Source organism: Monosiga brevicollis, genomic scaffold (assembly GCF_000002865.3).
Source record: "Monosiga brevicollis MX1 MONBRscaffold_2 genomic scaffold, whole genome shotgun sequence".
NCBI classification, from domain to species: Eukaryota; class Choanoflagellata; order Craspedida; family Salpingoecidae; genus Monosiga; species Monosiga brevicollis.
Genome location: NW_001865039.1, coordinates 1,898,486 through 1,925,774, shown reverse-complemented (window position 1 = coordinate 1,925,774; position 27,289 = coordinate 1,898,486). Strand labels below are relative to the sequence as shown.

Here is a 27,289-nt window from a genome sequence, read left to right as displayed (position 1 = left end):
GACAGAGAAAGAGAGAGAGAGAGAGAGAGAGAGAGAGAGAGAGAGAGAGAGAGATTTAGAGAGAGATTTAGAGAGAGATTTAGAGAGAGAGAGAGAGAGATTTAGAGAGAGAGAGAAATTTGAGAGAAAGAGAAAGAGATTTAGAGAGAGATAGAGAGGCTTACTTAGAGCTTACTAGAGTAAGAGAGAGAGGGGCTTTGAGCACGTTGGTCAAAAAAAGCCATAGCAAAAGGGGAGGAGAAATTAATAGAATGAGGTGGTTCATGGCGCAACCATGCACAACTGCTTCGAGGCCATGCTTCCTGTCGACGGCGCAGGGAGGAAAGGAGGAGGGCGTCAAAGGTATCTTGTTTGGTTTTCAAAAAGAAAGTCATCAAGCAAATGGGGGGTGTGACAGCTTGCAGGAAAGTTATGCGACTCTTTGGGATTCACATGTGTATTCTCATGCAGACACGACACTGTTGGTGTCTGATTTGAGATTTTGAATTGATGCACTTAATCACAACGGCGCTTAGCGGGCCCGCAACAGGGCAAAGGCAGCGGCCGCGCCCACGAGGCCGCCGGCAATCAGCATCGGCGCACGCTGGGCTGCGCGCTGGATCAGGGTGGCTAAAACCAGGCAACCATCAAAGCGTGAGTCACGACATGGCCGGCATGCTTCGAGAAGTGAATGCGACACCGGGGTTGATGCAATACAAGGCAGGTGGACGTACGGGGCAGAGGCGCAGCACGAACGCCGTTGGCGTACACGTTCATGAGCTTGACGGCATCGGGGAAGCGCGTCTTGACAAACGCCGGGCGAGCAGAGGCCACTTCGTAGGCGCGCTGCAGGTCTGCACGCGATGCGCAAAAGGCAATGAGTGGCCACGGCACACACACCACCGCAATCCGACCACTCTACAGAACGCCGCAACAAACGTACTGGGAATTTGGGCCTCGCGGAATAGGTTAAAGCTACGGTAATGCTCCAAGGTCGGCACCATGCTACGCCACACAGGCACGGCGGCAAGTCAAGAGGTAAGGGTCAACCCCGTGGCACACGGCGCGTCCTTGATTCAAAAGCATCGAGGTTGTCTCTCGTGTGCGTGGACGATGCGAGTCGTACCGGTCAAGGAAGGGCATCATGGCAATCTCGGCCATGGACAAGTCATCACCCATGAGATAGGGCTTGGCCGGGTCGGCCTTGAACTGGGTGTAAAGAGCCTCCAGGTCCTCGTAGGCACTCTTGAGGGAGGCTTTGAGCTCCGCATCCTGCGTCATGGACACCGACCGGAGATGAGGCAACGCACCACTGCAGCCGGCACAGCCATGAGGGTTAGGGTTGAGGTCTGTGTCTTTACCTTGCTGGGATCACGGTTGCGCACGACCTAGACTCGGAACACATGTAGCATTGTGCCAAGATAGAAATTGTGAGCGTCAAGAACCGTCAGATGATCGCCGTGTGACGCATAACCAGGGCGTCGGAGGCCAACCTGATAAAGGGCACCGGTGCACTTGCTATCAAACTTGGCAATGATGGCCTCGACGTGGCTCTTCTTGAGAGGGTCGGTAGGCCAGAGGGAGCCACCGGCAGCATTGTTCATGTAGTTGGCAACAATCAAGGATTCAAAGATGGGCACACCATCCACTACAAGCATAGGGACGGTGCCGGATGGGTTGACCTTGGCCTGATACCAGGCAGGCTTGTTATCCATCAGCTCAATGTGGACGTAGGTCATGCGGTCCGCAAAGCCCGTCTGTTACGCACCACACCGCACCAAAAAAAAAAAAATGTTGAACGTGAGTATGCATGCACAGGTAGACAGACAGGGACAGAGGGATAGAGGGACAGACAGCTGGACAAGATACACAGATAGACAGACAGACAGACAGACAGACGAACAGACAGACAGACAGACAGACATGGACAGGAGGGCACCAAAACATGCACTTGGAACACAGCAGAAGAGACCGGGGTTACTCGAAAGTCAACACAATCTTTACCTCATTGGCCGTCCACCAGGCACGGTGGGCAAAGGGGCAGACGCGGTTACCAAAGTAGGTAATGCCCTTGTGAAGGTACTGCTCCACCTCTTGTTCACTAAGGACGAGGCCCTCGCCATGGTTCTGCTTGATTGAAGTCATGCCTGAAAGTTGAGGCCACACACGCGCGAGTCAATCACTGTCGAGCCAGAAGAAAATGCAGACTTGACAAGTCCCCCCCCCCCGTCGCGAACTGACCAACCTGGGTGTGGACCGAAACTTGTTGTGTTGGCTGCGAGTCCTGAATTTGAACGTAAAAAAAAATGACGCCAAGGTGAGATGAATCCACATCAGCCCGCCAAAACCCAGCGCGCAACCCGTCTCTCCAACCCTCCCCAGTCTGCCTCCGTCTCTTTTTCCCTCTTGCTCAGGGGGCAACCAGCCCAGGGCTCCACAACAACACACGTTTGTGCGTAAAAAAATAAACGCTGAGGCATGTGCGCTGAATGACAAAGTAAAATACTTTTATATTCAACACGAAATTGGCTTGGCCATGGGTGACTTGTGCTTGCAGTGGGTACCATAAAATACTTTATCAGCATGCCTTGGCATCATCATTACACACTGCAGCTGCAGCCTTGGTCTCACCCTTGATCATCATGATACCACAATTGTGTAAGAATTGCTCAACTGGCCAAAGGGCGCAAGGACATCCATCAAAAAGGGTAACTCGGGCGAATCGGCGCGCAGCGTGTGCTGTGCATGAGCTTGTGAACGAGCTCATGAACGCAGACTGCTCTTGACGACGACGCCTCGTTGGCTTGGCATGCGGGAAAGATGACCATGTGCAAATGGCTTTGTCGCAAAGTTTGGCTTTATCAACCCAGACCAACGTCCAAGCACATCATGACGACGAAACCAACAACCGCGCCCATGTTGGCTGCAGTGCGGTGTGACCTGGGCAGCAACGATAGTGTGATACGTGAGCACGCGTTGGCGGCCATTCAGCAGCGACAACGGGTCAAGGGCCAAGGTGTCACACCCGTTGCAGATTTCAGGAATGATATCGTCCAGCACAACATAGATCTGCCAGAGACAAATGGGCCATCGGTCAACCAAGGCCGATGCACGTACACACTTGACCGACGCATCATGCCGAGAAAAACAGAAACAAAAAAAGCCTCGTTGGACAAGCATGTGGCGGAAGCACGACAAACCATGGCACCGGCGGCAAAAGCGAGGGCATAGGGCAAAATGGGCGTAAACAGCTGGACGGCTGCTGCCCCGAGCACGCCGGCCACGGGCTCAACCATGCCGCTCATTTGCCCATACCTATATGGCAAAGCAAAGGGCGGGTCATGATTCGAGCTGAGATCTTGGCGTGGTGGTGACGGTGCGAGGATTGCAGCCGTCGGGCCGAGCCAACCAGAAAGAGTCCCATTTGGAAAAACCCGCGCGATGAAGGGGAAGGCTAATGGCCAAGCCCTCGGGAAAATTCTGGCAGCCCAGGCGTACAATCACAGCGTGAGCATTCCAATAGCTAGTCGTTCTCGGTCAAGTCGGAAAAGAAGAAAGAAGAAGAAGAAAAAAAAAAAAAAAGCCACGAGAGCTGGTCGCGCTTGGCCTGCAAAAAGAGGGGTCAGCTATGGTATTTATTTGCGCTCAAACCTGAATGCCGATGCCAAGCGCCAGATTGCAGGCATTGGCAAACGTTGCCGAGGCCGAGGCGCCAACGCTGCCAAAACCCACGCCAACAGCCAAGCCTTCCGGGATGTTATGAATGGTCACGGCCAGCGCGAGCAAGAGCGTGCGACGCCAGCTTGCAGCGGCAGCGGCAGCCCGGGCTTTTTCCTAACCCATTCGTCCGTTCATGTATAGCGATGTTGGTTTGTGTACAACGATGGGCTAGCGGCGGGGGCAGCGCAAAGCAACAACAAGGACGGATGTGCCAGGTCGCACTGCGAACGTAACGTCCTACCTGCTTTGGTGTAGGGGCGATGGGCTGGCTCTCCGAAACGGAGAGGCGATTGGAACGCGAGCTACGAATCTCGCCTATGCAAGTTGATTCCGGCCATACGAGATCCAATGAGATGCGAACTAAAAGTTTACAACCACGTCACCGGGCAAGCTGGAATAAGAAACCAGGGCGGCAGTAGACAAAGACAGAGCTGCTCACGTGTAAGGGCATCGCCATCGGTTTTCTTGTGTGCAATCAGCTCATGGACATCTCCGTCCATACCCAGAAGCGGAAGAAGCGCTTCTGATCCATAAACAAAGACGCAGCCCAGGACAAAGCCGACGGCTGCCGGGAAGAAAGCCAGTTCACCGTTCTACGCATTTGGCCCACATGGCGTGAGCTTCCGACTGGTGTTGTGAACAGATGGGCGAGGCGAAATGAGCGGATAGAAAAGGCACGCCGTCGACCTGTCCATAGCTCCCACTGCTCTCGGCCATTTCGATGGATGGCGCCAGAAGTGACCAGTACGAAGCCGCCAGCATGACACCTGTGCAGGAGTGACAACGAGGCAATCTGAGCCAGGTTCGCGCGCGCAGCAGAAGCGTTTTAGTTTGCTCACGCACCGGCAGCAAAGCCAAGACAGGTGTCTAGAAAAAGCTGACTGGGCATGGCCACGTAGACCAGGGCCGCCCCGGCTGCCGTCACGCCCCAGGTAAAGAGGGTCCCAGCAGCGGCCTGCACCACCGGTGCCGTTCCCGCCAAGGCCTCCATCCTCGATCGTAGATTCTGTCGTTCTTCCGCGAGCCGACGTCAACCTGTGGAACTGACTACGCCCAGACCGGCTCGTCGTTCTCCTTGCTGGTATCTTTCCGCACCCCCCTTCCCCAACAGCACGGCGATCCTGCAAGCATCTGCCCAAAAGCTGCGCAGCAACAGTGTCAAGCACGGCAGCGGCGCAAATAACAACAAGGACATGACTCGGAAAAGTTTAAACTGTTCCAGATATACCTCGCATTGAAACATAATAAAAACTACCACAAGAGGTAGGTAGACTGGCGGGGGGCTGCAATGTCAGATATTCAAAAAGGATGACAAATCTTCAACGACAACATTAAGATACGACACCAATTGTGGACAGAGCGCATGTAAAGGTGTGGTAAAAGTACACGTGCCAGCCATTGGGTTTGAACGCTTGGGTGTGGTAGTGCGTTCTCGCATGTGGAGCCGGTTCGAACGTTGTGGCTGTCACTGAATCTGTGTGTGTCTTTCTTCAAGAGGTAGAAATGGCAGCGGCAGTGCGCGAGGGCGTGGGGAAGGGGCGGTCAGAGTATAAGCAGTCGATGGAGACGTCTTGGCGCTATCCATCCACGTCCCCGTTGTCGAAATTTGGTCCCGTTTGAGGGCGAGAAGGGCTGCGTACATGATGATGCCAAACAGCACGGTTGCAATTCAAAAATTTCGCCAGCTGTGTTGCACGCTCCACCACATTGTGTGAGCAAGGCCCAAAGTGCAAGTTCACTCGTCCAAAAGGGGCAGCGCCAGCCAGCTGGAGGCGCATCAGACCCTGCCATCAAACTCGCTTCCGAGCCCCACGCAGCCAGCATACTGCCATACGTGCCATAAAGCCGATTAGACGAATGCACGCGATGTACTACTACTGCTATTAGCAAGTTGACACATGACATCATTCACTGCCAACACACACACACACACACACACACACACACACACACACACACACACACACACACACACACACACACACACACACACACACACACACACACACACACACACACACACACACACACACACACACACACACACACACACACACACACACACACACACACACACACACACTGAACTTTATTTTTCGCTTTTTTTTCTCTTTCTCTCGCTCTCTCTCTCGCTCTGCGCCGGTATGTCGTTCGTCGTTCGGTCGTAGTCGGGAAGTTGGCGGTCGATCTATGCTATGCGGTTGTGGTGGAGCCAGTAGACATGTTGGGGCAAAGGTGGATGAAGGGTGGGGCTGGCGGCGTTGAGGAGTTGAGCAGTCGTATGCAGGGGGACGCGGGTGCTCAAGGCATGATGCCTCTTGGCCTCGCGGTCCACGTCAAGTCACGACGCGGTGCTCTGATCTGATCTGCCCAAAGCCTCTTCTCCTGAATGCATGGGCCCGTTGGCTGCCGTTTTCCCAGTTTGATCCTCATTGTGGCACGCCATGTATGCTATCACTCAGCTGTCAAGCATAGCTTTTCTTAGAACGCTCGACACCGACACACGACACCATGGTGCGGATACATGCCTTTGCTGCGACGTCTCTGGGTCCTCCGCCGCTTGCTGCGCCGCTTTCTGACAGCAGCCTGCAATCATGACTCACCAAACTGGCACATTACCACGACCGCTCCGCAGACGCTGGCTCACTTCATGCGCGCCTCGGTCAGCGCGCTCCGCCCCAACCTGGCAGTGCTCGCCGCCAGCCGGTGCGTCTGGACCCTGCTGCGTTATTGCCGACTCGATGCCAGCTCTCGGTCTTGTTGTTCGTGCTGCTCACACCTTGGATGTTCTTCGACCTGACTTTAGTCTGGCGCAGGCACGCTGCTATGCTCTGGACGCCGCAGTCAAGAACCGCATTGATGACGTATGTCACTTGTATGCCTCAACCCTGCTCTGCTCAGCCATAGCCGCTGACTCCCGGTCACGCTTGCCGCCCCAAACGTTGCGTGTGTGCAATTGGCCTTGCCGTTGCGTCTTGGTCGCGCAGCTGGTGCAGAAGGAGAAGCTCTTTGTCTTTATGAAGGGCGAGCCGTCCATGCCCATGTGCGGCTTCAGCAAGGCCGTCATTCAGGTCCTCGAGATCCATGGTTTGTTGTGCTACCCCGCACCGTCTTCTCGGCCTTTCTTCGCTCACCTCATATCCCTTGAATTTAAGTCGCCACATTATCGCGAAGCAAGTTGATTGACCATCGTTTGTTTGCCTTGCAGGTGTTGAGGCCGAGAAGGTCCCCTTCTTCAACGTGCTGAGCGACGAGGAGATTCGTCAGGGCATCAAGGAATACTCGTATGTTGCCTGCTTTTATCTTGTTCTGAAAGCATGCGCACGTCATCTTAGCTTCTTCCAAAGCCATATTTTTCTTTCCATTTTTTTTTTTTCACGTGCTGGGCGTCCCGGGTCTGTCCGCAGAGAGTGGCCCACCATTCCTCAAGTGTTCATCAATGGCGAGTTTGTTGGCGGCTGTGACCTCATGATCGAAATGCACCAGAACGGTATGCATGTTCCAACCTCTCATATGTCAGCTCATGCGTCAGCTGGTCAACCTGTTTGGCTCACTGTACTGCGCTGCGCGTTGTTTTCTTTTCGATAGGCGAGCTCGACGACATGCTTGAGGAGGCTGGCGTTGCGCGCAACGTACCCACTTCGTGAGGCGTTTTTGTTGGTGAAACTCGACCCATGCGACCAGCTCTGAAACTATAGGGGCCCCCTCTTTTGCTGCTGTACTTGTACTCGCACTGTTTCTTGATTGTCCTGTGGTTATCCTCTTTCTTTCCTTTTTTTTTTTTTTCCTTTCTCGTGCATTTCTTGTATCTTCCCTTGCCAGACCTTCAGTCTTTACAGCCGCGCCACGCGCAGGTTTTTCTCTCTTTGCTTACTCCCACTTGTTCCAGAGGTTCGGTGTATGGCCAGCCCGACCTGCTTGGACAATTCCGTCCAACTGTGCAGGTTTATCGCGCAGTTCGTTCATGACAGGCACAGCGTCGCTGCAGCAACGAATCGACTTTGAGAAGCCACAAGACAAAGGTCAACAAACAAACGCAAAAAAAAAAAAAAACAAAACAAAAAAAAAAAAAACGAAACGCGTTTGGCATCAATGGCTTTGTTGAAGCTTTCAGGGGCGATGGTAGAAGGGTCATCACTTTTCGGACAACTCTGCAATGGCGGCATCCAGCGCCGGCACAACGTCCATGAGCTTGCTCCACTGGTCTTCAGTCAACATGCAACCTTTCTTGGCTACGGAGGGTGGGAAAAACATAAAAAAAAAAACAAGCGGGGTTGCGTGCACGAGTGAGAATCTTGCATTGCTACGGTGGAGCCGAAGAAAGATGAAACCATGGCCACGTACTGGGTTTCCATTCATCGGAGCGGTCTTTGTAGAATTCGCGAATGTTATCTAAACCGAGCAAACGCGGGTAGACCAGGGCACAGCAGTCGCATAAGAAACTTGAATGGAAGCCAAGTCAATGAGAATGGGGCGGAACGGGGTTCTGTTTCCGTGGTAGGCATGGGTATGTTCTTACAATAAAGCTTGTCGCGAAAGTCGCTAATGGTCAATCTGCGAAGGCCATTGCGCGTTTCTCCGAGGCCTACGCATAGCCCACAAAATGGCATCCAGTGCTGAGACATTCGACTACTATCGCGCGCCATGGAACCGAGGTCGAGGCGAGACACGCACTGGCGGTAAAGTCTTTGTTGTTCTCGGCAAACGCCTTTTCCGCGCTTTCGCTGATTTCCTTGAGCGTTTCCCACTCGCTAGCCTGCAAATAGGGCGTGTGCAAAGGCATGGTTTGAGTTCAAAATGCCATGTGTCCTGCTCTCTTGCACCAGTTACCGAGTTGGCTGGCAACTTGCGGGGGGGGCGAACCTTGAGGCTGATGCCCTTGCCCTGCTTGGTTTTGCCATTATCGTTGTAAACTTCGCCCAGACGGATGAGGGTAAAGGCCTTGAAACGGCTGACGGTGACGCGTTTGTTATTGGAGAGAGGAAAGTAGGGATTATCCTCGTCATCAAGCAGCGCGTCTTGGTTGTCAAATGCCTCGCGCGTGGCCTGGGTATCGACCTTGGGTCGCTTGGCGGGCGCGCTGCTGGCGGTGGTGTCGTCTGCCGCGCCTTCGTAGGTGGCAAGGCGAGCACGAAGAATCTCGTTTTCTTGCACCAGCAAAGCGATGCGCCGTTTCAGCACGACCGGGTCGTCACTCATGATGATGGTGGGGCGGGAGACAAGGGCGGCACCGGCAAGGCTCTGGCGTGAGTGATCAAGGCGAGCGTTGGTCGCAGCCCGCGACGTCCAGAGCGTGGCCACTCGTGGGGTTTGCCAAACCGAGGCAAGTGCCTTGGTCGCAAGTGCTGGTCTTGATGCAGCCCACTCGCACGCCGAGGCCACAGCCGGGCCACCCACCGCTCCAAGCAGGCGCCTTGCAGCCAGAATGGCGATGAGTCTGAGTCAACGAGCGGTCACATCATCTTCCATGAGAGGGAATTGAAAAACAATCGTCAGGCCCAAGAGGTCCATGCAGACATTACCTCTGTGATCCTTGACTCGCGTCCCCAAACTTCAGCGTCTCAAAGCTACCAGACTTCTGCTGCCGTACCTCCAGCCCCCTGAGCCAGCTATTCCATCTAGAAATCCGTCCAGCCCGACGAAGCAAATGCAACATCCACCGACAACATCCAACAAGTGAATTTCCCGCCAAAAACAAAAAACCTTCTTGAACTCAAACGGTTAACGTCCTTATTCTGTCTGACATTTCTCCAGTTTGTTGTTACAGGATGATAACGCATGTGTTGAGAGAGAGCGAGTTTGAGAGAGAGAGTTTGAGAGAGAGAGCGAGTTTAAGAGAGTTTGAGAGAGTTTGAGAGAGTTTGAGAGAGTTTGAGAGAGTTTGAGAGGGTTTGAGAGAGTTTGAGAGAGAAATAGAGAGTTTCCAGCACGCACAGCACATGTCAACTCTCTTCTCTCTCTCTCGCTTCTCATCTTGGACTTGGGTGGCATCTGCCTCGAGGTTGGTGTTGGTGGCGGTGGTGGTGGTGGCTCGTAGGGGTGGGAGACTGGCTGGGAGACTGGTTGGCCAAGGTGGACTGGGCGAGAGGGGGTTGGTTTGTCTGTGGGTGGGAGTGAAAAGGGTTGTAGAGGAATGAGTTGCAAAAATTCGGAGGCATTGCTGATACACGAGTTGTTTGTTTGCTCTTCGCTTCGGCTGGCGCTTGCCCGCTTCGTTCCGGCTCGCGGTTGTAGGTGGAGAGTACGGCATTGGCGTGTGTGTAGGCTGTACGTCGGTGCTCGGAGCATGGGTGGTGGTGTCTAGCCCGGTGACAACGATCTAGGCCAAGGGGGGGGCACACGCGTGCGACCCATCTTGGTGTCCTGCTTCTACTTTGCCATGACATCCCGATTCGACTCTGACATGCCCACCCAGGGCTTGGGCCGGGCGGGCCCTGGCTATGGCACGGTCGGGCAAACGTACGAGCATGAGGACGGCATTTGGCGCCGCCGGCAGCAGCAGATGCGTCACGTCAGCGTCTCCGATGAGCTCATGCTTGACAGCGAGAGCCGGCCCTTCGCACACGACCAAAAGGCCACGGTCTGGTCCCGCATCAGAGGCGCCTTTGGCCACGTGTTGCCACCCACCAAACGCCATTTTAAACAGCAGGCCGTCTATGAAGGCCTCGACTACGAGGAAACCGAATCGGAGATTGAGCAGGCCTTGCGACGCAAGGAAACAGAACAGCAAAACAACTTTCATATTGCCCAGCGCTGGGCCTTGTACTTTGTCATTGGCGTCATCACCGCCGGCATTGCTTGCTCCATTGATATGGCCATTCTCAAGCTATCTGGCCTCAAGTTTCGCTGGCTCGCCAACAACATTGAGCACTGCGTCCAGCACGACTGCCTTGTCTCTTCCTTCTTTCTCTGGATTGCCACCGACGTCGCTCTCGTCACCCTGGCCGGTGCCCTCACCGTTTATTATGCTCCAGTCGCCCAGGGCAGCGGTATCTCAGAGGTCAGACCTTTCACGCTTCAATATATTCAAACGAGCAGACGCACTGCACGGCTTCCCCGCCCATCCAGCATCCAGAGTGCAGGCGCGTTGCCTCATCTCGACTCGACGCAACGTTTGTAGATCAAATGCTTTCTGAACGGCATCAAGATGCCCGAAGTGGTTCGGCTCAAGACCCTGCTTGTCAAAGGCTTTGGTGGGTGTTTGATAAAGCATGCCGTGCAATTCACTCGGCTTGCATTGCCCTGGCAACAATACCACCCCACACTGTGCTCACCATCTGTCTTTTGCCATCAGGTGTCATGTGCGCCGTCGTGGGTGGCATGGCTGTCGGTGCGTCATGCAGTTCCACGTCCCTTTTGAGTTTTGGCACCGTCGTCGTAAAGGCCGCGTCTCAGCCTCTCCCCTGTACCCGCACTTTCACAATCGTGATCTTGCAGGCAAGGAGGGCCCGATGATCCATTCCGGTGCAGTTGTGGCCGCCGGAATCTCCCAGGGCAAATCCACAAGCATCAGCAGCTTGCATACCAGCTGGTTCTCAGCCTTTCGCAACGACGTTGACAAGCGTGTATGTACCCGACGCACCTCATTACGAGCTTCCGAGTTTTGGCAATCGTCTTTTTCACGTCGCATTGTTGCCTTGACCGGCCGTTGCTGGTGGATGCACAGGATTTTGTGTCGGGTGGTGCAGCAGCCGGTGTGAGCGCCGCCTTTGGTGCTCCTATTGGTGGCGTACTGTTTAGTCTCGAAGAGGTGCGTATTAGCAAGCTCACAACATCGCAATCGTGCTATGCCCAGCCTCACTTGCACCGTTTTGGACGCGCGTGCGCTGAAACCAGGGCTCTTCCTTTTGGAACCAATTGCTGACTTGGCGCATTTTCTTCGCGTCCATGACCGCAACCTTTACACTCAACTTTTTGCTATCGGGTGTCAAGGGTGGTGATTGGGGTATGTGACCAAAGCTCATGCGCCGCGATTGTTGGCTATGGCCACATCGTAGCAGATCTTTCTGGCAAGTGTATCTCCCGGCCCTTTTCCGCTCGCTCTAACAACTACTATCCTTTCGGACATGAACAGGTGCGCTGAGCAATCCAGGCTTGCTTAACTTCGGACAGTTTGACACCATGCCCTATACCATTGCGGAAATTCCTATTTTTATGTTGATGGGTTTGATTGGTGGCCTCTCCGGCGCCGCCTTTAACGGCCTCAACCTCTATCTAACCCGCTTTCGCATGAAGTTTATCACTAGCCGCAAGCTCAAGTGCGTTTGCAATTGGCGCAGCCCAGTAGTCATCTATCTGACGCACTCGACTCATGTCCACCCACCGCTTTGCTTCATCCGTTCAATCAGGCTGCTTGAAGTGAGCGCCATTGCTGCCATCACTGTTGCTGTCGCTTTTAGCATGATCTTCTTTTCGGCGGTATGTGCAAGTAGTCTGGTTTCCTCTTGGGCTTGGAGACGCCAGCCCCAGGGTTGACCATGGCGCCCGTTTACCATAGGACTGCCTGCCAATGGGCGAATCACCTGAAAGCAGTTCGCCGCTGCAATTCTTCTGCGCTGACCATCAGTACAGCGCCATGGCCTCACTCTTTTTCAATACGCCTGAAGACAGCATCAAAAACCTCTTCCACGGCAAGTTTGGTCTGCACACGCCGAATTTTGCTTTGGCGTTTTGGCCTGACTCGAACCCCTCCTCTGGTCCCCGGCTTGCAGCGGAGATTGGTAGCTACAACTATGAAACTCTGGCCCTGTTTGCACTTGCCTATTGGCTTTTGGGCTGCATGACCTACGGTCTGGCCATTCCCTCTGGCCTCTTTGTGCCCACGCTATTGACGGGTATGTCAACGTTATGTGGCACAGCTTCTCTCCATTGCCTGCGCTGCTCGACACGCATACACACATCGACGTCATTTGTGCTTGGATGTTTTTGTGTCGACGGCAAACCGTCACCTGTTCATAGGCGCAGCATGGGGTCGCCTGGCTGGTACCATCCTGACCGCCATCTTTCCTGGGCGCGCCTGGACCAACGTGAGTGGGGTACACCCTTGCCAATGATCGCTCTTTGTGAACTGAGATGTCCTGGCTCGAGTCAACTGAGGCTGGCTCTGATGTGTCTTTTGTTGAATTGCTTTCACACCACAGCCAGGCAAGTATTCCCTGATCGGGGCGGCGGCCAATTTGGGCGGTGTGGTACGCATGACCATCTCGCTGACGGTCATTGTGATCGAGGCCACCGGTAATGTTTCCTACGGTCTGCCAATTATCATTGCTGTCATTGTGGCAAAGTGGGTTGGTGACCGTTTCAATGAGGGCATCTATGACATGCACATTGAGTTGAAGCATATCCCGCTTCTACCTTGGGAGCCTCCGGTGGTTTCTCGTTACCACCTGACTGCCTCGGACATCATGACCCGCAAGATTCAATGCGTGCGGCTGCATGAAAAGGTGTGTGTGACCGTGCGATGCTTGCTTCGCTCTCATTAGTGTGCAGTAGACTGCCCAGCAGCGTGGCAGGGCTAACGTGCTGCCCTCACTGTTCATTTTGTGCGCTGCGCATGACGCACCGCGCCGTTTAGGTTGGCCACATTGTCGACTTGCTGAAGGAGAGCAAGCACAACGCATTTCCCGTCATCTCCTGGTAAGACGGGCTGCCCGCTCTTCTTGCAGGTTCTGGTGCCATGCCGTTGATCAATGCTGACAGATCAATGCTGACATGCGCATGGTGCATCTGGTGTGGTCTATTTTTTGGTCCAGGCCTGATGGCGATGATACACAGCTGGGCATCTTTGAGGGTCAAGTCCTGCGCTCGACTCTGATCGTCCTGCTCAAGGAGAAGGCCTATGGCCCCAAACTGCGCAATTCGATCAAAGGCAGAAAACTGGTGCGTAGCGCTCCTGCCCGTGTACGCGCAGCATTAGCATGTATGCTGCGGCGCTCGTACCGGGCTCAAAGGCTACATTGTCGCCGCAGACGGTACAGGAAATTCGCAAGTACTACCCCCGCTGGCCGACCGCTAGCTCCCTGCGTGTAAGCGCGGTAAGTGCGACGGCAAACATGCCCCCTTATTTCTTCGGAATCGCAAACGCTCTGCCACCTTTCTTGGTGTGGTCACACCGCATCTTCTTGCATCATTGACCGTGCTTCCTGTAATGATGTCGTGCAGGGTGACCGAGAAAAGTTTTTGGATATAGAGGCTTACTACAACAAGTCGCCTTATTCCGTGCGGTGGAACAAGTAAGGGTTGCTTTGCCTCTTGGGCATGCTCCATAAGCGATTCTGCAGCAGTCGATTTGTCGAGCGGGAGTGTACGCTCATGACGTGCAATTGCGGTGGCTGCGCAGCTCGCTGTCGCGCATCTTTCACCTCTTTCGCACCATGGGGCTGCGGCATCTGGCCGTCGTGGACATTCAAAATCGGGTACGTTTGGCTTTCTTGCTTGTGTCGGCCTGATCACCATGAATTTGTGACCTGGTTTTTGATGTCGTTCGGCGTGGGTGCCTCTTTTAGCTGGTGGGCATGATTACGCGCAAGGACATTGCGAACATTCATGCTAACATGACTCGTGAAGACTTTTTCGAGTCGATCATCGGCAAATCAAACACCATTTATGAATTGCCGGCTGAGGTTTCCTATCAGCGTTATCGCCGATTAGTCTTCAATGCCGTCGTCCCGGATCCGGACCACCATTAGTGCAGTCTACCGATCACAGCTGTGGGTCGCGGTTGTCCGGTTGCTTCTTGTCGGTGGTACTTAAATTGACTTCATCTCTCCAAAATATATGCTGACAACGCTTCCAATGTGTGACGCAAATCACAGTATCGCACAAGAACGACGCCACATTGTTGACACTTGGTAGTGGCTCTTTTTCACTTGCACACAACACGAGAACCAGGTCACAGCCCCGATATGGCAGCGCCGACCTCCACCATGACGGCCCTGCGTGGTCTTCGAAGCCTGGTGTCTGCCGCTGCTGGGCGACAAGCTGCCGCCAGTGCCATTCAGCGTTCTGTGCTGCGTATGTTGAGCTTGTTGCCATGCTCGTTGGTTTTTTTTATCCTTGTGACCCGACTTTTGCCGAGTGTCAGCCGGCCATGGGTGCCGTGCACGCACGAACAACCTGCCTTCCCCCTGGCAGCTGGCATCCATGTTGACCCGTGTATCTGGTTATATGTGTGTGTGCGCGCGCGCAATTTCGTAGGACGGGCACTTCACGTGGCTGCACGACAGCATGCTGGTGCTGTACACGCCGAGGCTACTGTTGATATCGAGCCCGGAACCTTCCGTCTCTCGGATGAGTAGGTCCCCTTGGTTGTTTTTTTTTCTAAATCCTCCGAGTTGGGCTGCGGCAAATACATTGCAGTGCCAACGCCTAGCTTATGTTTCCGCCTTTGCTTATGGGGGCTTCAACAGTGAGCTGCGCCAAGCGCAGGCCTTTGCCGCGCGCACCGGCGAGACGTTGTCCGATGAGGCCCTGCATCAGATTTTTGGCAACACGGCCGTCAACGGTTCCATTCACAACCGCCGCCTCGCGCATCTTGGTATGATGGCCACGAGCAGACCATGGATGTCTTTGGGCATAACCCTAGCTCACTTTGGGTGTGGCTCCTTTGCATTTTGCGCTCTTGTTGGCAGGCAAGGCCGTGCTGACTCTCCACATCACGGAGCACCTATTTTACACTCATCCGAACATGCCAGAGAACGCGCTTGGGTGCGTCTTTTTTTTGTTTTCCAAATGCTTGAAAGGACGAATGTGCACATGGACATTAGGCGACCAGACCTCATGGCAGCCTTGCGATTCAACCCTTGCAGCGACATTGTAGAGCACTTTACCAGCCCACAGTACCTGGCCACCATTGCCTCCAACCTGGGCCTGCACCATGCTCTCCATACCGGCCAGAGCGTCGGTGTGTTTTTTAAAACCCCTATCGCCTGGCACTTGATTGTTTCACCCAAGCGTCCATTCATGGCTCACGCTTCATATGATGGCAGACGGTTCGGACCTCCCCCGCGAAGGCGCAGCTGTGGGCACTGCTTTCCAAGCATTTGTGGGAGCATTGCACAACGAGCATGGAAGCCAAGCTTCGCGCCAATATGCACGCGATTTCGTCGTTCATACTCTGGCCAAGGTATGTCGTGCCAATCCACGGCGACTTGTGCCATTTTGGCCTCTGGTGTATGTGCAACTGGCGGCAGTCTTCGCTTCGCATGATTTTCTCATACACTCGTTGTTCTGTGTCGCTTTTTGTGCGTTTTTGCACAATTGAATGTGTTCACGCAACTGCGTGTCGGAAAGGCTGACTTGGACCAGTTTGTGAAGATGGAGCATCCAAAGTTGATGCTCCGCCACTTGCTCCGTGACTCGAGCGAGCAGCTGCAGACACGCGTGGTGCGCGAGAGCGGTCGTCACAGCAATCTGCCCACCTTTGTTGTTGGCGTTTTCGTCGGCGAGAACATGCTGGCCAGCGCGGCCAGCTACCGCTTGGACCGCGCCGAGAAGGAGGCAGCCCAGCAGGCCCTGCGTGACCACTTCCTGCAGCAAGTGGCGGACGCCCCCTTGCCCTCGGCCATGGCCGACTATGCTCCTGAGGCTGAGGTATGTTTTGGCATGAAAAACGACGCAAGGGATGCACTGGATTCACTTTGTTGCACTATTCATCGTCCTTTCTCGCTTGTCTTTCCCCCCTTGCAGATTAGCATGCTGAGCAGCGAGGCCACTCAAGAGCAGTAAAAACCCTTATTGACATTCCTCTTTTCTCTGTGCAATTCACTTTTTTTTTTCATCCTTGCCACTTTTGTTGTGTGATCGGAAGCTGGCAATGTCAAGCACTTTGTGTGGGCCACATCACTCGCAAAGCTCTGAGACCATATCGTGCTATCAACTCGATTGGTCATCCATCGGGGCGCAAGAACTAGAGCCTGCACGACTTTTCTAATACTCCTCCCGCTTGTTGGGGAAGCTCTTCTTAAGCTGACCAGAAGCAGAAAAACACGACCAGAAAGAGAACGGGAAAGACAGACACGGGGTGAGCATAGGGCAGCAAGTAAAGAGTCATGCACATCTGGCGCCGATAGCCGAACCTTGGCAACGCGGTGCTTGCGCCGCGTCTTCATGGCCTTGTTTAGCTGGCTGTTTGATTTCAGTTGATCATACTGCGCCAGCAGATCCAGCTGCCGTTGCGTGCCTGTAAATAAAGAGGGAGCGTGAGTATAAGGCCGCGGGGTACGAGCGAATGGAATCGGAGGACCAGAAAAATGGAATCTGCGAATCGCGGCATGGCCACGATCTCCAAAGCCGCTCGAGGGAAACACACTTTTCTTGAGGTGATACTTGGCCAAGCCGGTCTCTTGGTCAATGAGGCCGGCCTGGTGCATGGCTTGTCGACGGGCATGGTCCCTCTCGCGCGCCGTGCGCTTGGCCTTGCGGTCTGCTTGTTTGTTGCGCAAGGATTGTAGCAAGCGCTTGACTTGCTCCTGGCGTTCGGGGTCCTTGGTCCGTCGTAATTCTACACGTGGAACATGTTATGAGCGATGCTGTTCCTTGCCACGGGTTGCGAACCGTTGGGGTTGAGCCAACCTTGGCGGACAGTGTCCAGCTCCTGCTGCTGCTTTTCCTCCAAAAACTCGTAGTTGCGATCAAACTTATCAGCATGGAAGGTACCAGACACGGCCTCGAACCGGGGGTCGCGCGCACGCTGCAGCAACAAAAGGTGAGAAGGTTCGTCGCCATGAGACATGCATGAGGCGGCGCTCAAAGCATAGCGGTGCGCCTGGCGTCGTACATACCGGCTTGTAACTGGCAACAACCTGGCGCACACCACGAGGACGACGTTTGCTTGACACCTCCTGCGGCCTGTTGGCAAGAGCGACACGAAGAGCAAGGACGAAGGAAAAAAAGTGTGAGTGAACAGAACGACACAAGACAAAAGGTGGGTCAACCAGGGCAAACGAAGATCTGCCTCTTTCCCGACGTACGCGCTCGAGCCACGTTGACGTCGTGGCTTCTTGGCGGCTGGCTGTTGCCCCGTAGAGCCGGTGGAAGCTGTCTGTGAGACCTGTGCAGCACGCGCCTTCAGCTGGCGGAAACTACGGGAAGAAGTCATGGTTAAAATCACATGGACACGGCATTCAAGACACCGGCAGTGGCAGTGGCTTTGACAAATGCACGTACGCCTTGAGACCCATTTCCTCTTGCAGCGCTTGCAAGGCTTGAAAGCCGTCTTCTGCGGCGGCATGATACCGTTGCACCTCTGCATCGTCATCAAATTGAATCTGCAGACCCTCCACATCGTCGTCGTCGTCGCTCTCTTCACTCTCAAGCTGATCGGCATCATCCGTCTCATCAGCACCGCCGGTATCATCTTCGTCCTCGTCTTCATCCTCGTCTTCGGACACGGCCTGACGTGGACGCCGCGACTGCCGCTGTAACCTTTGCTGTTGACGCTGCACGTAGGTCACCTGTTCTGAATCGCTCGGCAATTCAGCACCCATATCTGGCTGCTCTTCATTCTCGTCGCTGCTGGGCTCGTCAAAGGCCTCCATGCGAGCACGAATACGGTTCATGTGCTCATCTTCAGAGTCGCCTTCCTCCACAGCTTGATGCCAAGCAGCTTCAACCTGTTGTCGCCCCGCCGTCCTTCGCGCACGGGCCCGAGCGGCTGCGCTTGCCGGGCCAGCCGTCCCCCGTCGCGACATGATTCGCTGCTCTCGAGGAAATGCTCAACCACACAATAATTTTTTTTCTCTTGCAACCAGCCAGCCAGCCTCGTACAATCAGACCTGGCCCATGCACAAGCACAGCCAGCGAGCATCGGTGCCAATACGCCACCAATGCACGTCGTCGTCCTCGTGTGTCACGCGGTTCCAAAACTCTCTCTCTCTCTCTCTCTCTCTTGAGCACGCGGTTCAGTCTTCGAAAGCAGTCAAGAACAAAACTATTGGCACCCAGAAATTCAAATTTGAAGGGTGACTATCAATTATACAATTTGGTGTGCTGGTTCCTTTTTTTTTTTTTTTTTTTTTTTTAGAAGTTGGCGAGCGCACCGGTCGGACAACAGCAGCAGCTCATTTTTTTTTTCAGGAGGAACCGTAGCACTTGGTGGGTAAAGACCAGTCAGAGGACAGAGTACGCAGGCATACACAGAGAGGGACGAGGCACCCGGATCCAGTTTAGTCTCTGTGGGGCGTATACTCTATGAACGTGGCTTGCTGAGGTGAAAGACCCTTGTTTTTGCGTGGCTGTGCGCCCACCTGCTGCTGGGCTTCACTGCCACCATGTCCCGCGCCAAGAAACGGTCTGTCCTCCTGCCAGCTGGTTGATGAATTGGCTTTGCCGCATGCTGCTTACTGTGGAAGCGAGCGCTGAACCCGTTGTTGTTCTTCATCGTTCACAAGATAAAGACCTGACTTGTGGTTCTTCATCGGGCTGGGATCACAGGGCCGATGACTATCACGAGCTGATGGCCGAGTCGGAGATCGATCTTGAACACCTACAGAGCTTTTGTCGTGGTGGCGTGCCCGAAATCAAGGGCGCTCGCTCCCTGTGCTGGAAGGTCCGGTCATACCACGGTCTTTGGAGCGGCATGGAGGGCTGTAGTACCTTGTGCATCGAGCCTGAGCCTGACCACGCCGCTGTCCACTGCGTGATACCCAGGTGCTCTTGTTTTATCTACCCAGCAACAAAGCGATCTGGGATGAACATTTGCAGCGTTCCCGGGACCAGTACCAAGACTTTATCGAAGAGTTTATCAAGTCACATGAGACTGAGGCGGCGCAAGAAGTGGACCCGCTTGGGGTCATGTCCTCGAGCACCGACACGGGAGCTCGGCAGTGGTTCGTCTGTATCAGGCGCAATGGCTGGCTCACTGAGTGCAACAGCTCATGCCCCACACCTTTTGACCGCGCTGGGCAGGGATGACTTTTTTCACGACAATGAGGTGCTGACACAAATCAACAAGGATGTTCGTCGGCTGAACCCAGACTTTTCCTTCTTTCAGCAGCCCACTGGCCGGCCTCGTCGTGCGTCAACATTCATTCAATGCTGCTTGGCCCCTGGTTTGGATCGGAAAGCGTGTTATCTGTGGACTCACATGCATTTTTAATCACACCACTTCTGTGTGCAGCGTCTCGCGAGCCGTTGAGCCATCGCGTGCAGCAGGCTGTCCTGGAATCAGCCACCATTGTCACGAATCGCGATGGCCTGCAAACTATCAAACGGTGCGTCCGCAGCCTGTCGTCCGCAGGCCCAGTGTCTGCAAAACCCTCGAGCCGTGTCTGCTGCCCTCATGCGGTTCGGTGCCGGCCAACAGCAAGGAGAATGACATGATGGTCGAGCCTGCCTCGGGCGACGAGCGGCATTGGGAGGTCATCGAGCGCATCCTCTTTATATATGCCAAGCTCAACCCGGGCATCAAATACGTGCAGGTCAGATGTGGTTCCATCGTTACACGAGACTCGTGCGAAGCGTTCAGGACCCGTGCCTTTGCCCACTGACTTGGAACTTCCATTAATGCCTATTCCAGGGTATGAACGAGATCCTAGGTCCAATTTACTTTTGCTTTGCCATGGATCCGGACCTCACCTGGAGCCAACATGCAGAGGCAGATGCTTTCTTCTGCTTCACCAATCTCATGTCGGAAATTCGAGACGTTTTCATCAAAACATTGGACGACTCTGAGACGGGCATTGGTATGTCCCGGCTTGACAGGCTGATGCATGGCAGGCACACGTGCTCGCCACATTTGGGCTTTTTTTTGGTCATGTGCTGGGCCTAACATGGGTGCCGCCGCACATACACTTGTACACTTGACTGCCTGTCGCCTCGAACCTAGGTGCGCTCATGGCACGCTTGGAGGTCCTGCTGGCTGAGCACCGCCCCGACCTGGCGGAGAGCCTACAGAACATGTCCCTCAAGCCCCAGTTTTACGCCTTTCGTTGGCTGACGCTACTGCTATCGCAAGAATTCAAGCTACCGGATCTGATGCGACTGTGGGATACGCTGTTTGCCTCCAGCTCACGCCTCGACACTCTGCTGCATGTCTGCATTGCCATGCTCGAGGTTTGTCTTCTCGGGCTTTGCCTCTCAGGCCGAAGCTGTGTCATATCCGGATCGTCTTCAAGTCTCACATCCTGTTTCACCCCCTTTCGCCGGACTCCTCTGTTCTGTGCTTCAGTTGTGCGGGGACATTATCTTGGCCGAAGACTTTGCTGCGTGCGTCAAGACGCTGCAGAATTATCCCTCGGACATTGATGTCACCACCATTCTCTACAACGCCGAACGCCTGCGGACAGAGGTAGGCCTGTGAGGTGCTACAATCCCGGTTTTCCTTGGATCATGACTGCATGCCTGTTCCAGCCTGTTAATGTTGCGCGTGCCGTACCCCACATGGTTGTAGATGGCCAAATCGAGGCTGCATGCACGATATTCAGGAAGCTCGCTGAGCTCAAGCACCGAGGGCAAGCGCTAATTGCTTCCTGGTACCCCTATGCACGGTGCTGCTGACGTCTGGACCACCTCGAAGGTCCCGTGTTGCCAGCATCATGTGCCGTTGCGCGTATGCTTCGGATGGACGGTCAGGGACTTGACCCAAAGAGAAAGTGTGCTGGTCGCAGTCTTAATTTTGGGAAGAGGCAGAGGCCCTGGCGCTTTGACACATCGAGTGGCAAGTCAGGACACGAGCAACAATTTCTCAAACTTTATTGATGGGCCAGCGTGTTCACGCAAAGAGAAAGAGAATTGACCACAAATGTATTTCCCAATAGGACACCTCATCTCCGACACACACACACGCGAACACACAAAAAAAAAATCCCTTTGCGAGCCACGTCGTGCGTGTTTACTGCAAGTCGGGAATGCCCTGCACAATGCTGCCATGGAAGGCAAAGAGCTCCCTGATGACTGTGGCTGTGTCGCGAATCATGTGAATCAGTTCCAGAGATTCGGCCGCCGATGTGGCGTTGTCAAGCATGGTAGAGGCCTGCTGCATCTTGGTGTTCATGCTGTGGATGGCCAGGCGCACCGAGTACTCCACCTGAAGGTTGATGGATTCGACCTGCGCACGCGCAATGTCGGTTGAATCTACAAAATGCTGACCATCCTGCGCCGTTGGGTGGTTCTGGCTTGGTTGCCAATTAGCCCAGCGCGATGAAGGCACGCCAACGTCTGAAGAGGTGGCAGCTCCCGTCGTTGACTGTTTGTTGGTGGGCAAAGTGCAAGAGAGATGATTTGAGAAGACAGACAATTGGTCATGGCGGGAAACACCATGCGGTAGTCTGTCAAGGCTAAAGTGAACAAAGGCCTGACCTGATGCAGGCGCCGAAAGAAGCTGCTGTCCATTGCCGCGGCGTTGCGCGTGGTGGGCGAGTCAAGCAACCCATGCGGACCTACGAGGGGTAACAGAGAGTAAGGAAGAGGAAGAGTGAGAATAAAAAAAAAGAAGCGCAGGGCTAGCTTGGTGCATGTGTCGACGACTATGGTCTGGAGCAAATCCCCGCCAGTCACGTACGCTTGCTCGAGAGAGAGAATGGCCGGGCATTGGGGGTCTCTGGCATGGGTTGAGGGGAGGTCGAGTTGGAGCGCATCGAAAAAATGCCGTGTCCATTGAGTTGGCTCGCAGGGGCTGTTTGTGCCGTAGGGGCTGCTTGGGCCACGGGTGCCGGTGGGGCAGCCGCTTCCATTGCTGGCACAGCCGCGGCTGCTTCTTCGGCGCGAGGCGCAGCTGTGCTGTTTGTGGACGCAGCCGCCGCAGCTGATTGCGGCTGTTCGGCGTCGATAATCTCACACGCAATGCACACGACGTTCTTTTCCCGGTCCCGCATCTCAATCGTCTACCGCACAGAGTACAGAGCAGAGGTCAATGCGCGAGGCGACACAGAGAGAAAGTTCCACAAAGCCAGCCAGACTCGAGACCGAGCAACGGGCGAGGTCGGCCTCGTGGGCCACCAACTTACTCCACATTTGGGACAGGTAGAACCAAGCATGCACCAGCCCTGCAGCATTTTCTCGCCCAACAGCGAGGAAATGCGCTCGCGGCGAGCCTGCCGCTGCTTTATGGTCTCGTCATCCATCTTGTTCAGGCAGTCGTCGTCGTCGCGGGTCGCGGGTAGCGGGTCGCTCGTCCGTTTCGTTCGTCGTCGTCGTCAACTCTCTCTCTCTCTTTCTCTCTCTCGCTGTAGCTCTTGATACCCACAGGTAGAAGTAAAATACTTTTCAGATCCGGATTTGAGTCTCTCAGTCTTGGGGGAGACGAACGGAAATTGGATAAACGTGACGCGCTGGACTATGTGATGTGTGTGCGGTTTCACACCTACACACCACTTCTCAAGGCATTTACGTGTAAATTTACCACACGTGAGCACGGAGGGGTAAGGCACACGAACACACAGTCTGTGCGGAGGGGGGAGATGAATATGGCAGCCGCCTCGTCGCGGTGCATGATCTGGATGGATCAGTGGCTGCGACAGTGTTGGGATATGCCTGGTTTCGTGGAATATCCCCCCTCCCAACCCCACTGATCGTGGCTGTGCTTTGCTTTATTGCGTTCGGACACATCGCCTTGACCAAAGTACACAAACACACACACAGGTCAACTCTCACTGCTGCGTGTGCTTGGGCTTGGCTCTTCTTGATAGACGTCGGACCGTGTGGCTGGAGCTGGATCGAAGACGGCGGCAGTCTGAACGAAGCAACCTGACTGAGGCATTGGCCAAGGCCTTGACCGCAACAGTACCATGGCTTTGTACCACAGCCTCAGCTTGGGCGTACATGCTTTTGGCATCCTCTGCTTGGTTCTCGCCATCGCCCTCAACAGTTGGTCCACGGGCACTGCAACGGAAAACGATGTGTCTGGCGACGTGCGTTTTGGGCTCTGGCGTGCCTGCGCCGATGTATCGGGTGAATACGTCTTTAGCCTCAACCCAAGCGGCAGTGATTGTCGTATTGGCCACTGTATCGAGAACCCTTATCTCTCTGAGGACGGTGACAAGGATAGCCACAAGCTCTGCACCAACAGCAAGGCCATTGCAGGTCTTCTCCTCATCTCGCTCTGCTTCTTCCTCATGAGCGTCAAAACCAGCAACATCAATCATGCTCGCGGTCAAACCCCACACTACGGCTGGTCCTCCGCCTTGATGTTTTTGTCTGGTGCGAAACTGCCTTTGTTTGCAAGGCCACGCTTGTCCAATCTCACCGTTCCGGGCCTCGTTCTCACTTGTATATATACGCCTTGCTCCGACCGCCTCAACACTTGCAGCCATTTTGATCCTGGGTGCATGGGCCACTTGGGTGTCTTGGCAGAGTAAAGTCAATGATGATGACGGCAGCAACCCAAATGCCGTTGTCTTCTTTGGCAAACTGAACCTGGGCGCCGGCTTTGCCTTTGCACTCCTCGCTTGGATCTGCGCTCTCGTCCTGCTCCTGATTCAGTGCATGCTCTTGCGCGAGTACGATGCCGCACAAGTGGAGAATACCATGAATCGGGGCCGTCAGAGCATTGGCCAACGCCTGACTGCCGGTAGCATCAATTCCACATCCGTGGACGACACCCCGCTGCCCGAAGAAGACTCTGCCACAGCCACGCAGGCCTAAGCCTTCGTCCTCATCTCATACCCCTTATTGGATCCCATCGAGTTGTGGTTGACCTTTTCCGTTTTCGCTCGGTTGTGGGAATGGCGCATGTTTGACTTTGGCAACCTCAACGTCATCCCCGCCCTCCCCTCCAAGTGCCTGTCACTTGCACGCCAAGTGCCAACCCATCCCCCTTCTTTTAAACCGTCTCTTGTCCTGTTGACTAGCGATTCAAAGCAGGCCTTTGAATTATTGCAAAGAGCATTTTTTTTTTCTTTTTCTGTTTTTGCCATCAATGTCATTCTTCTATCTGTGTCTTCAAGTTGCCATTCTGGTCTCGTTTTGGCGTTGGCACCTTTCTGTGGCCAGCGTTTCCTTGCGGGTCCTCTGGCCCTCTGATCTCGGGCCCTTTGTTGGGCACCCTGTTTTGTCTCTTTTCTCCGTCTTTAATGAGCAACATGAAAGAACCTGGTGATGCCTTTTCCTCCGATACAGGGTGGAAAAGACCAATTCAGGTCAAGTAATCAAGACTGAACCAATCAAGCTTCCGTGCGATTTGAGATGTTGTCTTTGACAAGCGTCTGTCAATTCCTGCACCGTGACCCATCACTTTTGAACATTGACAAACTGCATACCACCACTAAAGTACTTGCCGTCGTCAGTCTTTGCCTTTTTCGCTTGGGTTGTCACAATCTCCAAGCCCTACACAAATACAATACACAGCAAACGGTCGCGATGAAGAATGAAAGGCGGCAGCAGCAGCTTGCAAGCCACAAATTACAACACCCCCACCAAGGGAGATATACGGGCCAGGAGACGTGTGGGCGTACCTGCAGGGGCGTGAATGATACTGAGGCCGTGCCGGCAACTGAAGAGTTGCGCAACGTGGTCATGAGGCCCGACTCTTGCTGCAGCCGCTTCTGCATGCGCTTGGAAATGGCGCCACCCTTTTGCTTCTGTTCCGTCACTCGCACAGAGCCCTTTTCCTTGAGAACCTTGTTCACCTGTGCCTCATCCTGGAACTCATCCTCTTCCAACTCGCCAAAGCCCATGCGATTGGCTGCCTTGCGCGCCCGCGTCATGGCATACTTGTCTCGCATCTTGCGGAAGCTGCGACAAAGTAGTCCGGGTGCAAGCGTCAGCTTCAGCTTTGTTAGCACACTGTCATAGCAGGCGAAAGCAAGCCACACACACCGCTTGCCACCACGCTTTTTCCGAGGTGCTTCATCGGGCTTGGGCAGAGCTTTAACGTTCTTGACCGGCGGAGGCTCGAGAAATTTCTCCATCTTTTTCTCAATCTCCTCTCGAAGCTCTGTTGCAAAGGAGTGAGGGGCCGACGAGCCGAGAGACATTTTCGCGTAGAATCAGCATGATAACGCGACACGTCTTGTCCCTTTAATTTCGGCAACAACTCAAAGCAGCGAGTACGTACTGAGGCCAACAGTTGCGCCCGTGATCTTGGACTCGCGCATGGCGTCCACGCGAGCGGCGAGGGCGAGCTTGCCGGCTACGAGGCGGGCGCACTTGCGCCGACTTTCGGGTGGCTGGCCTTGAACAACATCACTGTAGAAGATGTGACCGGTATGGGGAAGATTGGTGGCCGCTGAAAAGCCCGTTGCCACCTTCTTTTGGCTGCCGAGCAACAAAATGTTGCAGGCGGGCATTTTGGACAGCGCAGTCAAGCCGCCAGCGATACCCAGAAGCTTGGCCGCGATTGACACGCCACAGATGTGTGTAATGTTGGGAGCCAGCAAGTGCATTTTGCTCTCGACGTAGGCATAGATTTTTTCCTTGGATTCCTGGAGCTGCAGCATCAAGTCGCAAGCCTCGATAACGCGAGCCAGAGCCTCTTCACTCAGCTCCTCACTGGACGGACAAGGGGGGGTGGTGGGGGGTGGTTAGGTCATCATGAGGCATGCTGCATGTTACCTATTGTGCAAAACGATGCTCGAGCGACGGATCAAGCTGCCACGTACCCTTGGGTTGTTGAAGCCGTGACGCTCACAACCATGACGGTGGCGGGCGGCAGCGTCTCATGGATGGCAGGCTGACCGGCGTCAAGTTCGTTTCCGAGCAATTTGACTGTCCGCGCATAATCCAGCGAACCCTGAACCAGCTGCTCCAGTTCGGGGAAGCGGGGTGCGTAGTGATCTCGGGCAAACTTGTGGATCACGCCAATCTCGTTGTCAATTTCAGCCGTGATGTTGTTGGCCTCGACGATCAGTTTGTACTCTTCGTCCTCCTCCACAGGCCCCACAACTAGACATGTGCCCCGTACGTGCAGCCGAGAGATACAAACAACATGTGAGAAAACGCTGCGTGCATGATTGCTGTACAGAGACGTGTGCAAACCGAAACATGGTTGATTGGAGCAGAGCAAAAGGAAAGAAAAAAAACCCTTGGTTGCGAGCAAGGCGGTTGCTCAGAGCGGAATGCGGAGAATATGCCTTCGTTTGGCACAAGGCACTGACTAGTTCGTTCGGGCATGCTCTGATAATGGTCAATACGTTCCAAGATACGTCGCAACTGCAAAGCACCAGCAAGACATGGGATTTGGTGGTGCACGACGAGTCAGTGCAATCGAGGATAGTACAGGGAGCACTGGGATACAAAGGGAAAGCCTCAACCACGAAGCAAACCTGTGCGCCTTCAGCTAGTTTGGCAATACTTTTGACTGAATCATCCTTGAGCTGTTGTAGGTCAACCTCCATGGCGTCCTGCTCTTGGACCTCATCATCCTCATCCTCGCCCTCGACGCCGGCCTCGCCCTCCTCAGTCTCCTCCTACTCGGTCAAACATTCGACGGGTTGGTTGGCCAACAGGGAGCAAGTGAGCGCCAAGTTCGTTGTGCGCAGACGGGTGCCAGAAGCGAGGGAGTGCCATGCTGAAGGCCCGACGGGCGTGGACGCACCAAATCATCTTCCTCGTCCTCGAGGTCATCCAGGTCTGCCAGCAGCTGATCGTGCAACGACATGATGCAGGTCCGGGTGTATCAAGCACGCGCACCGTCCCAAGCCAGTAGAATCAGCTA

At 54.4% G+C, this 27,289-nt stretch overlaps 10 protein-coding genes across 10 annotated transcripts; 4 read left to right on the top strand and 6 right to left on the bottom strand.

The window, feature by feature from the left end:
• Positions 1-511: 511 nt before the first annotated feature.
• Positions 512-2,124, bottom strand: MONBRDRAFT_35576 (uncharacterized protein; the record flags this gene model as incomplete). Its single annotated transcript, XM_001742226.1, has 7 exons — positions 512-609; positions 714-833; positions 923-984; positions 1,106-1,251; positions 1,341-1,367; positions 1,473-1,736; positions 1,984-2,124. The coding sequence occupies 7 exons, from the start codon at positions 2,122-2,124 to the stop codon at positions 512-514; spliced, it is 858 nt and encodes a 285-aa protein (XP_001742278.1).
• A 716-nt stretch (positions 2,125-2,840) lies between these two features.
• On the bottom strand, positions 2,841-4,690 carry MONBRDRAFT_22254 (uncharacterized protein; the record flags this gene model as incomplete). The annotated part of the gene is made up of 9 exons (XM_001742225.1): positions 2,841-2,919; positions 3,005-3,048; positions 3,180-3,294; positions 3,389-3,459; positions 3,631-3,806; positions 4,006-4,059; positions 4,139-4,292; positions 4,387-4,466; positions 4,543-4,690. The coding sequence occupies 9 exons, from the start codon at positions 4,688-4,690 to the stop codon at positions 2,841-2,843; spliced, it is 921 nt and encodes a 306-aa protein (XP_001742277.1).
• Positions 4,691-6,223: 1,533 nt separating this feature from the next.
• Positions 6,224-7,346, top strand: MONBRDRAFT_22253 (uncharacterized protein; the record flags this gene model as incomplete). Its single annotated transcript, XM_001742677.1, has 6 exons — positions 6,224-6,405; positions 6,506-6,563; positions 6,687-6,786; positions 6,908-6,983; positions 7,107-7,189; positions 7,288-7,346. The coding sequence occupies 6 exons, from the start codon at positions 6,224-6,226 to the stop codon at positions 7,344-7,346; spliced, it is 558 nt and encodes a 185-aa protein (XP_001742729.1).
• Positions 7,347-7,766: 420 nt separating this feature from the next.
• MONBRDRAFT_30897 (uncharacterized protein) lies at positions 7,767-9,330 on the bottom strand. The gene is made up of 6 exons (XM_001742224.1): positions 9,222-9,330; positions 8,563-9,136; positions 8,374-8,455; positions 8,219-8,284; positions 8,044-8,091; positions 7,767-7,931 (listed from the first exon to the last, which is right to left on the bottom strand). Exons 2-6 carry the CDS (start codon positions 8,896-8,898, stop codon positions 7,834-7,836), a joined length of 630 nt encoding a protein of 209 aa, XP_001742276.1. The 5' UTR covers positions 8,899-9,136; positions 9,222-9,330; the 3' UTR covers positions 7,767-7,833.
• Positions 9,331-10,231: 901 nt separating this feature from the next.
• MONBRDRAFT_14112 (uncharacterized protein) lies at positions 10,232-14,387 on the top strand (the record flags this gene model as incomplete). Its single annotated transcript, XM_001742676.1, has 18 exons — positions 10,232-10,699; positions 10,820-10,892; positions 10,994-11,029; positions 11,137-11,264; positions 11,366-11,449; positions 11,536-11,644; positions 11,774-11,957; positions 12,048-12,117; positions 12,197-12,338; positions 12,411-12,533; positions 12,658-12,725; positions 12,840-13,142; positions 13,274-13,335; positions 13,452-13,578; positions 13,668-13,733; positions 13,861-13,931; positions 14,039-14,114; positions 14,205-14,387. The coding sequence occupies 18 exons, from the start codon at positions 10,232-10,234 to the stop codon at positions 14,385-14,387; spliced, it is 2,373 nt and encodes a 790-aa protein (XP_001742728.1).
• A 2,178-nt stretch (positions 14,388-16,565) lies between these two features.
• MONBRDRAFT_35572 (uncharacterized protein) lies at positions 16,566-18,553 on the bottom strand. The gene is made up of 7 exons (XM_001742223.1): positions 17,866-18,553; positions 17,670-17,780; positions 17,481-17,547; positions 17,272-17,389; positions 17,009-17,200; positions 16,776-16,879; positions 16,566-16,665 (listed from the first exon to the last, which is right to left on the bottom strand). The coding sequence occupies exons 1-7, from the start codon at positions 18,387-18,389 to the stop codon at positions 16,627-16,629; spliced, it is 1,155 nt and encodes a 384-aa protein (XP_001742275.1). The 5' UTR covers positions 18,390-18,553; the 3' UTR covers positions 16,566-16,626.
• Positions 18,554-19,030: 477 nt separating this feature from the next.
• MONBRDRAFT_13826 (uncharacterized protein) lies at positions 19,031-20,998 on the top strand (the record flags this gene model as incomplete). Its single annotated transcript, XM_001742675.1, has 8 exons — positions 19,031-19,246; positions 19,348-19,445; positions 19,525-19,712; positions 19,817-19,941; positions 20,010-20,117; positions 20,216-20,381; positions 20,525-20,751; positions 20,867-20,998. 8 exons carry the CDS (start codon positions 19,031-19,033, stop codon positions 20,996-20,998), a joined length of 1,260 nt encoding a protein of 419 aa, XP_001742727.1.
• Positions 20,999-21,334: 336 nt separating this feature from the next.
• Positions 21,335-22,760, bottom strand: MONBRDRAFT_30894 (uncharacterized protein; the record flags this gene model as incomplete). The annotated part of the gene is made up of 4 exons (XM_001742222.1): positions 21,335-21,745; positions 21,997-22,076; positions 22,199-22,520; positions 22,644-22,760. The coding sequence occupies 4 exons, from the start codon at positions 22,758-22,760 to the stop codon at positions 21,530-21,532; spliced, it is 735 nt and encodes a 244-aa protein (XP_001742274.1). The 3' UTR covers positions 21,335-21,529.
• Positions 22,761-23,423: 663 nt separating this feature from the next.
• Positions 23,424-24,351, top strand: MONBRDRAFT_30893 (uncharacterized protein; the record flags this gene model as incomplete). The annotated part of the gene is made up of 2 exons (XM_001742674.1): positions 23,424-23,835; positions 23,945-24,351. The coding sequence occupies 2 exons, from the start codon at positions 23,424-23,426 to the stop codon at positions 24,277-24,279; spliced, it is 747 nt and encodes a 248-aa protein (XP_001742726.1). The 3' UTR covers positions 24,280-24,351.
• Positions 24,352-24,827: 476 nt separating this feature from the next.
• MONBRDRAFT_35569 (uncharacterized protein) lies at positions 24,828-27,288 on the bottom strand. The gene is made up of 8 exons (XM_001742221.1): positions 27,170-27,288; positions 26,898-27,041; positions 26,730-26,784; positions 26,235-26,517; positions 25,691-26,124; positions 25,453-25,570; positions 25,089-25,368; positions 24,828-24,960 (listed from the first exon to the last, which is right to left on the bottom strand). Exons 1-8 carry the CDS (start codon positions 27,230-27,232, stop codon positions 24,865-24,867), a joined length of 1,473 nt encoding a protein of 490 aa, XP_001742273.1. The 5' UTR covers positions 27,233-27,288; the 3' UTR covers positions 24,828-24,864.
• Between the last annotated feature and the right edge of the window lies 1 nt (position 27,289).

What these genes read in the sequence shown, in the direction of transcription:
- MONBRDRAFT_30897 (XM_001742224.1), bottom strand. Translation starts at nt 8,898, where the DNA reads ATGAGTGACGACCCGGTCGTGCTGAAACGGCGCATCGCTTTGCTGGTG. An exon ending in CTTTCGCGACAAGCTTTATT is followed by an intron (nt 8,092 to 8,218) that starts GTAAGAACATAC and finishes TGCTCGGTTTAG; the next exon opens with ATAACATTCGCGAATTCTAC. An exon ending in CTCCGATGAATGGAAACCCA is followed by an intron (nt 7,932 to 8,043) that starts GTACGTGGCCAT and finishes CACCCTCCGTAG; the next exon opens with CCAAGAAAGGTTGCATGTTG.
- MONBRDRAFT_35572 (XM_001742223.1), bottom strand. Translation starts at nt 18,389, where the DNA reads ATGTCGCGACGGGGGACGGCTGGCCCGGCAAGCGCAGCCGCTCGGGCC. An exon ending in TTGTTGCCAGTTACAAGCCG is followed by an intron (nt 17,390 to 17,480) that starts GTATGTACGACG and finishes TTGTTGCTGCAG; the next exon opens with CGTGCGCGCGACCCCCGGTT. An exon ending in CAAGTATCACCTCAAGAAAA is followed by an intron (nt 16,880 to 17,008) that starts GTGTGTTTCCCT and finishes CTTTATTTACAG; the next exon opens with GCACGCAACGGCAGCTGGAT.
- MONBRDRAFT_35569 (XM_001742221.1), bottom strand. Translation starts at nt 27,232, where the DNA reads ATGTCGTTGCACGATCAGCTGCTGGCAGACCTGGATGACCTCGAGGAC. An exon ending in ACGGCTTCAACAACCCAAGG is followed by an intron (nt 26,125 to 26,234) that starts GTACGTGGCAGC and finishes TTGTCCGTCCAG; the next exon opens with TGAGGAGCTGAGTGAAGAGG. An exon ending in GGGCGCAACTGTTGGCCTCA is followed by an intron (nt 25,571 to 25,690) that starts GTACGTACTCGC and finishes CCTTTGCAACAG; the next exon opens with AGCTTCGAGAGGAGATTGAG.